General features: G+C 39.4%; 1 protein-coding gene across 1 annotated transcript in view; it reads right to left on the bottom strand.

Moving 5' to 3' along the window:
• Nucleotides 1–9,843, bottom strand: part of LOC121324229 (bifunctional heparan sulfate N-deacetylase/N-sulfotransferase 1-like) — a 66,449-nt gene that overhangs the window by 5,123 nt on the left and 51,483 nt on the right. Inside the window, exons 7-14 of the mRNA XM_041265887.1 lie at nucleotides 8,927–9,055; nucleotides 7,740–7,922; nucleotides 3,921–4,017; nucleotides 2,817–2,940; nucleotides 1,601–1,775; nucleotides 712–882; nucleotides 378–487; nucleotides 103–205 (exon numbers count right to left, since the gene is read on the bottom strand). Of these exons, the coding sequence (XP_041121821.1) occupies nucleotides 103–205; nucleotides 378–487; nucleotides 712–882; nucleotides 1,601–1,775; nucleotides 2,817–2,940; nucleotides 3,921–4,017; nucleotides 7,740–7,922; nucleotides 8,927–9,055 (1,092 nt within the window). The remainder of the gene's footprint in view (nucleotides 1–102; nucleotides 206–377; nucleotides 488–711; nucleotides 883–1,600; nucleotides 1,776–2,816; nucleotides 2,941–3,920; nucleotides 4,018–7,739; nucleotides 7,923–8,926; nucleotides 9,056–9,843) is intronic.

The raw sequence follows: 9,843 nt of genomic DNA, 5'->3' as shown, positions 1-9,843 counted from the left end.
ATATTACTTGTAAGGGCAGCCTTCATTGTTCATGCAGTGGATGGTGTTCGTGTTTTTGCTCTACAGAGGGAACAAAGAGAATGTTGAAAGAAGCCTACGTACATCAGAGTCCATTTCAGGGTACTTCCTTCCTTTACTCTTCCCCAGACATTTTGTCTTCCCTCCTTCCACAAGCTGGCACCAGAATCCTTTCTTTGGATCAAACCTAGAATATATAAATACAGGAATAATTCTGAGACAGTTTTAAAGTTACAAGGTAACCCTATATTAGCAGCAGCAGGTTCTGTGGGTTCAAATACTGAAATCACCAGAAGTTTGTGTCTCGAAGGCAAATATTTCCGCCTTTCTTTAGAGATTCTAGAACAACTGCTACTTACGCCAGGATTTTGTGGTAGTTTGTGACATTTGTTAGAGCTAGAAACTTCTGTACTTTCTCCATGACGAAAGCTGGTTCAGTTCGAAGAAGCTGCCCATCGAGCGCCAAGATCTAGAAAGCCGGAAGAGAAGTAGAACCACAAAGCAAGTGTTAATGTAATAAAACCTAGTAAGTGATTCCGTAATCACAGTGATCGACTTTACAGTAAATCACGGGGCAAACTTTACACTAAAGTAAATCCTTACATTGGGTCTGCCTCTATGTTTTAATACAGCGAGTTAACCCATTTATATTTTAAGCATGCATTCGCACACATGCGGAAGAGAACCACACACCTGGTTCGAATGGTAATATTTGAGCCAGCGTTCAATGTGGGTAGCGTACCAGCCCGGTACCAAGCAGCGGTTCTGTAGGATACGGAGCTTGACTGGGGCATCGGGCCTGGCCGTGATCACCTCGTGAAAAGTATACTTCAGAGCCACAGGGTCATCGTGAGCACGCTGGTGCTGCAAACAAAGCAAAGGCAAGACTGAGTTTGGGCTGGGGCAGTGCTTTAGCATCAGCCAGGTTAGAAGCAGTAATAGCTGGAGCACAGCCAGTGTGCAAAGGACTTGATTTCAGATTTTGACAGCAAAAGGACAGCAAGCCAAGAAATCCATTAAACAAAAAAAACAAAAAAAAAGTTTCTTGCTGTATATTTCAACACTGACATGTGGGCTCCTGTATGGGTGTGCATAAAGTACAGGTCTCAACTTTGATAACCCCTGTCAAAGGAATTAAAGGTAAAACCTAAAACAGAGCACTTTAAATTATGTATAAACTAAAACCCCACATTGTTGACATCATTAAATCGTGATCTAAATAAAACGCAATGTACAAAAATGAAACCACTTGTCTGTACTAACTATGCTAGTTTACCATTTTTCATTTTTCTTTTATTTAGGTATTTATGTGTTACAGACAAAACACATACAGAATACATTTCAATGCCAAACCGTTTAAGCCACCTGCTTACAAGACAAATGTATTTGTGAATGTACTAACACGGACAGCTTCAGTATTAACATTGGTGCAAAGCCAACATGACTCGAGATGCATTGTAGTTTGCACACCCAGTTAATTAAATCAATGGCTAGTTTAAATTGATAGCTCCCAGGCAGACGGGTGCTGATTGCTATTAAAACTTGTACTGCAAGGTTTCCTCTGGACAGTACATTCTCTTACCTGGTACCAGGAGTATGCCCGGTCTGCTGGGTTGATGAGAATCGTGAGGATTTTGGCCTTAGGCAAGAGAGCAGCTGCCCGCTTCGCTGCCAGCTCTGAGTCAAAGTAGTTGGCACTTTTTTCAAAATAGAAATCTGAGCTGGCATTGGAAGGAGTGGGAAAGTACTCCATGTACCTGTGGCAGAAATAAAGGAATAGGAGACTACAAAAGGCAGTTCTGCTTTGTTCTTATTTTTGTATGAACCCTTTAAAACACTGCTGACTTGTTTACAAGCATAGGAAAGAGAACTCCAATCAGACAGCAAACAGTAACGTTTTGCATGCACTTACTGTATGTACTGCACTATAGTGCCCATATTTAGATATTCAATGTATTTTTGGTGTCTGAATATACTATTTCTATACCATTGAAAACCTAATGAACTTTTAATGGCAATACATATTTTTTTATCAGTAAAAATCTTGATCATTAATACTGGACACCCATGCAGTGTAGATTTAAGAAAATTTGGTATTGATTTGTACATGGGGGATATCTTTGGTCGCTATAACAAAGAGATCTGGTACCATACTAGGTTAATGAAAGTCGGCATGCCATCCTATTAATTAGTTGGTAACACCTGTACATCCTTGATCATTTCACCTGTAGGAGTGGCTTCAACAGCTTGTTCCCCAGTCAATAAATACCAGCTGCCTCTCCTGCTTACCAGCATGCTTTGAAGCCAACTGTACAATTGTAGCCAGACACGGTGAAATGACAGAGCAAGTGCAATTGTAATAGACTACCTGAAAGTAAGCCAAACAAGCTTTCTTTATCCTAGTATAGCACCGGATCTCACTCTGTACACAGAAAGTACATGTGTGTTTTATCAGATGCTTCTTTCAGGACTGCACATGTGATACTGCATAATGAATGCATGTGAACAACAGGCAGTTATTTCTATTGCTATACCCCTTTAAACAGGTTTCAATTAGGGTGACACCCAAAGGAGGGATCCTGAAGTCACAAGAAAAGAGTTCTGAACAGCCAGGCTGGAGTTTGTAAGAGGAATAAATCCAGGCTACAATCACGTCGCTTTGGCTGTCAAGATCCCGTTCTAATACACTTAGCACTACCTCAGCCAGGGTCTGTCAAAACCAAAGACAGTACTTTAATATTCCAGCTAAGTTTAGTGTGACAACAAAGACTTCGTCTGAAACTTGACTTTTGTCATACCAGTCAATCCCCTTGTGATAATTGTGCCCATTGAAGAACTGGATCTCTTCAAAGGTTTCCTTGCTTGGGTAATTACTGGTTAGGTCTGGGTGCATTCCCAAGAAGAGATATAGTGCTGTTGTACCTTTAAAAAAAAAGTAAAATATACAACCTTAATGAGGTCAAGTAAGCAATGAAGAGTGCTTCTTTCCAACCTAAAATACTTTTGTCAATCTCAAATTTCAAAATTTTACAACATACTGTACAACAGCGATGTGGCGCGTATATCACTGTTGTTGTGAAATGTGAGTTCGAACACATCCACCCAGTTTTATTTCACACATTTTTATTTCACAAGATTTTGCACTGCCCAGGAGTGGTTTGTGGAATTCGCTGGATGGCAGATTGCTGTTCCCACATCTGCTCAGTGATAGAAGAGCTCATGACTTCATTCAGTGATTGAAGACGTTGCTTGAATTAACTTCACAGGACCACTTCTGGAGCTCTGAATTAAAAAAGACTGCGGCAGGAATAGAGAGATACCATGAGGGTATGATACTGAACGAAAAGCTAAAGAACAGTAACTGCAGCACAGCTTCAGCAGCTTCCTGCTTATTAAACACGTTGCAGCTTGTTTAAAACCCAACATCAACGTGCTGCATTTCGACTGCATTTGCTTCTAGACGTTCTTTTGAAAACCTTGAATTTGTTGGCAGGGCTTGAAAAATTGCACAAGCCCTGCACTCAGTCCTGTTTTTCAGAACTTCCCTTTTCATAGTATTTCATTGAAATTGCTAAATCTGCTTTGAACTTAAATCGCACACATTACAGAATGTATAATTCACGTCCGCATCTGTAGGTTTACTGGGAGTTGTTCATGCAACTATTATGCATAATGCATTTTTACATCACACTCCTGATTATTTAAATAATACACTTAATTGAGGGTAGTTCTAAAAGCCAGAAATGAGTGCAGGGCCTAGTACGAGTTTTAAGCCCCCTGTTGACCATCATTTGTATACTCCACCTGCCATACTTTGAGAACATTTGTTTGAGCACTTTTAAAAAGGTTAGTGTCCAATCCCCCCTCCAGGGGGCCCTAGTTGTCCATGTCCAGTACCATACCTGTTTTCTGTGGGCCAATGATGAGCAGCTTGGGAAACCTGTCACAAGTCTTCTCTTTCGACCAGATATCTTTGTGCCTTTTGTCTTCGCATGGATCCTGAAAGGGAAAAGCAGAAAACACAAATTCAAGAGAATGCCACCAAGTCATTCCTTTTTACAACAAAGGACCTCACTCAGCTGGGTGTGTGGACAGCTTTTCAAGACTGGACAATGTGTACTTGTGCTTAAAAAGGCTTAGCTGTCTTATTCTGTTTTTAACCCTTTAAAAGAACCAGACTCTCAATTTTAAGATTGAAATCAGAATATGTATCCAGTTATATGATGCATACAACTCATTTCTATTTTTAGCTGTATATTGATATTGTTGCAAACCTAATGCATTGTTCAATGTGAACTTATTAACAAATACAGCTAACTTTAATTTAGAGTTAGGAAATGTTGAAAGTAAACTGTACATATAGTAAACTTTCCTGTATAACGGACCTTTTTTATGCATTAGATAGTAAAACAACAAGGGAGCATTGAAAATAATGTTAATACAGTAGCATCCTCAGTGTTTTTGCCAGAAATTGTTATTCAGCCATTACCCTAATAGATGCATTCACTTTATCTTGTAACATGGTATAGCTTGCACAGCTGAACAATTGTATATAAAACTACATTTCAGCTACATCCATCATCTAGCTACCCAGAGTAAACATTACTGAAGTGCAAATAAATGGGACTGGTGCACAGGAAAATTATTTAGATAAACAAGTTATTCAGCCTGCAGCCCAGTGTAGTGTACATCAATACACTCACAACAAACGCTACCTGTCTCAATCCACAGTTCCTCCGCTGGGACAAACTAGAAGCTGGAGTCCTGCCGCGAGGACCAGGCTTACAGTATGTTCTAGTTCCCAGGCTGTTTCCCTGAGGGAGGCAACATGAGAGGAGACTGCACCACTTCCCTTCACCAGACAGAGGGTGGAAATTGACAACAGGCTTTACAACGACTTTATACTGGAGGGCACAAAGCCTGATCATATGCAGGCTCCACAGAAACCCATGTGTATTGTATTAGTTTATTAAAAAGTATCATAAATTTACAGAACATAAATTTACCAGGGGGTGGGCAAATACAGGCATGAGGCCATAGTATAAAAGTAGGACTAGTTCAAGAGGTTGGAATAGCTGCAGACTTTACAGCACCCCCTGATGACAGAAGCAGCACAGGGACTGCTGCAGGCTCCAATGCGTTCCGAATGGGAGTGGGTGCTTTAGAATAGCCACTTATCGAACCGTGACAGGAGGAGTCTACAGCAGACAAGAATTTCCCTGTCACTCTTCCTCCTAACACCCACGCCATGCTCAAGCTGTTCCGTTGACAGAGAAAAAAAAAAATCCAGATTTTTTAAATTTTATTTCTCTCACTTAACTTGAGTGCAACCAGCCGTTTACCGGAAACAAGATTAATGACCAGCAGATTAGGAAAAAAACTATACCCTGGGCGACGGTGAACCTACGTGATCCTTTAAAATCAGCACAATTACATTTTTGTTATATGCTAGAAGTGGTGTCTTGCTGCATTGGCGAGTTTGTAATTTGTTAGAAAGACCATTTAAATTACGTCTTCACTTAATTTAGCCACTAAAAATCAAAGGAGAAGTTGTAAGCGTATTACAAGAACAGCTGGTTTGTTTTTGGAGTAAAACAGCAGCCAACACTGGCTAGAAAAAAACTAACAAACCGGCAATTTAAAATATGTTTCGTCTAGCAAAACGTGCGTTTTTCAAAACAATTACCAATCCTGTCAGATAACGATTAACACTGTGCTCTCAGCAGAGGGGAGTATGGCAAATACAACTCACAGGAAGGTCAGGAGAATAATATAATGTATGCTATGTGTGTGTGTCGTGATGGACACAGCAATGTCAGGGAGAAACCACCGAGGCATTTTGTCTGGACAGCCAGGCAAGAGGACAATAGTTGTGCATTTTGAGGTAACACTTCCTAAAGTCCATTTGAATACACTGGCAGACTAGGATTTGTACAAAGACAAAACAATGCATGTGCAATGGCATACTCAAATCAGAAGGACCAATAACACTTACTAAATTACAGTTCTGAGACTTTTAAGCAAAGCTAATTGTGTATTGTCATTCTGTATTGCATTTTCAACAAGTAAATCATTAACTGAATGTGTAATCCTCTCTACTATTCAGACTATATACAAAGCAGGCTCCTGCTCTCAACTCTACAATTACAATTTAAATGTTTGTTTTATACATTTACATATTATACATTTATTACTTACTAGACAGATTATCATTGCTACTGGAACAGCAGGAAATTGTACCAATTAAACCTAAAATGTATAAAATTATTGTGTATTACGACATATTGATCTGAACTAGCAAGCCAGGAATTGAAAAGGTTTGTGGTTCAGTAAAGCAGTTCTGTATGAAGTATTGAGCAGTGTGGAATTGAGATGCAGTTTACAGTATGGTTGATTCTACCTTAGTTCAAAAACTGGATGTTGCTTATAATAAAGCTGCAGATTTGTATTAAAATTACGTTACTGAGTTACCCCATTGTAGACTATGCAGCAACTGGAGCGTTTACCACTGAATGCAACCATGTTCTAACACGGCTTGATACAGCAATGCGTATTAAAAGAAGTCCTGCTGGCCTCAAGCGTGCATATTAAACAAGACCAGGTGAAAACAGCAGCAGTTGTTTCACATATAAAACAATACCACTAGAGAGAAGGCGGTCTCATACTGTGTTCAGATCAGATGGAACAGCGGTCACAGCGATTAAGAAGTTCTAACATGGCATTGTAGCAATACTTGACTGAATCATGTACAAATGTTACAGATGATCTTATCTGTTTGGAATTTGTTGTTTGCTGTAAAGCGTTTGCTGGATTCATGATCCAGGGACCGCCTACAGCACTGCATCAAATTAGGGGCCACCCTGAAGAGGCTCCAGTCTTGACGAATAGATGGACGGGCAGGTAGATATTTTGCAAGCCAGTAGCTGCTGTCTTGGCTCTACCTGTTGGTGGCTCTCTCTTCTCGGAAATGACAATCCATTCAAATTTCTCTTTATTTACGAGGAGTATTAGTGGTCTGTGTAAATTATTATTATTATTAGTAGTATATCTGTTTATTTAGCAAACCCCTTTATCCAAGGCGACTTACAGACACTAGGATGCATCAGGTGCAGAGTCTCTTACAACAACGTTTCACCCGAAAGACGGAGCACAAGGAGGTTAAGGGACTTGCTCAGAGTCACACCTTTCTACATGGACCGCACCATTTCATGTATTTGAGAACAGCAGCCCTAAGCTAGACTGAACTGAAAAAAGAGTGATGACTTCTTAAAACTACTTCACTACCTAATTTAGGCCAATTAACTGTGTGCATGTGTGTGTATGTGTTATCAAAATGGTCAAACACTGGTATAAGACCAAATCTTAATTTGTTGCTTTTGAAAATCTTGTTGTATGCCTTCTAACTAATGGAAAATATGCATATTTAAATACAATAGCAGTTTTTTTTTTGTTTGTTTTAATATCTATATATTGAGAGATCTATGTATCGAGAGAGAGAGAGAGAGAGGAGAGAGATGAATTAAAGCTTATTTTTGGCAAGCTTAGTTTGAAACGGCAATCTTGGCTCTGTCATCTTGGAATTGAAGATGCATTTAAATTGCTCTTTATTGCAAGGGCTAATAGTGGTTCTTGTTAAAAGACTGACTGAACCATACCGAATACAAATAACTGAAAGCAATTTAAATGACAATTTCAAGGTGATCCATGCTGGCTGCCTTTACCTGCCAGAGTGGATCCCTCTCCTCTGGAAAGATCTGGAAGTATCTCTGTGCCAGCTGGATGGGTGGCAGAGTCTGCAGCTTCAAGTTGGTCCACGACTGGATGAACTTGATGAGGTTCTTGAAGGTGTACAGCCCAAGCCGGTCATTGCCATAGTTTGACAGGTGGGTCATGAAAATACTGATCTAAACAAAACAAAACAAAAAAAACACACAATGATTATGTGCCTCTTTAATGAACATAGAGCAGGTATTTTTAAAGTACAGCAGATGTGACCTTCAGAAATTGAATAAATTTAACAGGGTCTATTTAGTTACAGTGAGAAAGCTAGTTAGCTGTACTAATACAGTGGGGCTATTTTTTAGTGTCTGCTATGTAGGCTATCAGAAAGCGAATTACAATATCTGTGTAGGGCTAATACAGAAAACACTGCGCTGCCTATGCAGCTGGCAGCACAATGTATCTGTAACAAAGAAAGCAGAACACTGGAGACTCAATTGTTGACAGTGAAATCACTGGTCTGTGTCTATACACATATGAGTGAATGAATTGCAAAACGTTTACATGGTTAATAGTGTCTATACTTCTAACAGAAAAGTGACTAAACTGTACACTGTGTACAAAGGGATCAGTGTGTCTATATAAGTAACAGTGAAAGAGTGGCAGTGGCTCACATGCACATTTTCAAACCGCATCACTGTTGCATTAACCTCCCTTTAGACCACTCTCTTAGCAAGTACAGGGGCCTTAGTCACACAATTCATTCTTACCACCACTGTATTCTTAATATATAATACTACAGAGTTTTAGTTAGGGTAACATAACAACATGTACATGACATAAGCATATTCTGCTCAATAGAATGCATGTTATAGTCAGAACATTACCGCAATAATTCCTAATGAATTCCAGTATATTGTCCCAAAATAGGAAAATATTCAAAAATGTTTTATCCTATTCAGTGTTGCTGACGATATATATATAATATATATATATATATATATATATATATATATATCTTATATATTATATATATATACACACACACACACACACACACACACACACATATATACGTACTTGCAGTATGACAGCTCTTGTATTGCAGTGCTGCCAGTTATCAGCACACAACCACGCAGTCCCTGTGCCCCCCTCCTGTGCCCCCTCCCAGGACCCCAATGTTACTCACTGGGTTGAGCAGGACAGTAAGGAAGAGTTCCCCTCCGTTGATGATTTTATCAAGCTCCTTGGGACTGCCCGGGTACTCGCTGTAGAAGATGGTGTGTGTGAACAAGCCACAGGTCTGCCGTGGGAGAACCTGGAGGGGGAGAATACAGAAGTTAGAGACAGACTCCAAAGTCTAAAAAGATCTGCCCGGTAGCACAATGTATTGCCTACGAAAATGTTTACTGAGAAGATCTGGAAGTGATTCATTGTAACTACTGAGCTTCAAAAAGCGACAGTAACCTTTGAGGCACTGCATTAAATGAAGCACCAGCAGGAATGTTCGTTGACTTTTTTTTTACCTCAAGGTCATACAGGCGCATTCTAAATAATCATCCTAATGACTTGACTCATTACATTTGTATGCCAACACAGTTGCCTTGAGCACCGGATGCAGTATTAATTCCATAAATGCTAGACACACAAATTAGAGCAGGTTAATGTAGATCACAAAATAAGAGTACATAGGATATGTGGTTTTTATTTACCATTTTCAGGAAAAACAACTATGAGAACCTATGCTTCTTTTCCATAAAGGTCCTTGGAAAACAATTGGCTATTGTACATGTTTTAGCAGCACCTCACACATTAAGCTATCAACATTATAGTCATATAATTCAATGAAAGCAACAGATTACAGCAATATGAACTACCACCAAGGTGCTAACAGATCTCAATTTAACTTAATACGAAAATGGTCAATGTAGCAGCTGTCTGCAATCCAGGGAAGGTTGTGACACAACGAATACCTTACTATACAATGCTACTGAGTATATATTTCACGAGATGAACCGTGGCACTTTTTTTTTTTATTGTGGACAAAAGTCAATTATTTTACAAGATCAGGGATGTCAGAAAAACATTATGACGACGTTGGAAAGG

The sequence above is a fragment of the Polyodon spathula genome, chromosome 12 (genome assembly GCF_017654505.1).
Source record: "Polyodon spathula isolate WHYD16114869_AA chromosome 12, ASM1765450v1, whole genome shotgun sequence".
Taxonomy (NCBI): Eukaryota; Metazoa; Chordata; class Actinopteri; order Acipenseriformes; family Polyodontidae; genus Polyodon; species Polyodon spathula.
The sequence above is the reverse complement of the archived record's forward strand: the minus strand, read 5'-3'. Positions and strand labels throughout refer to the sequence as shown.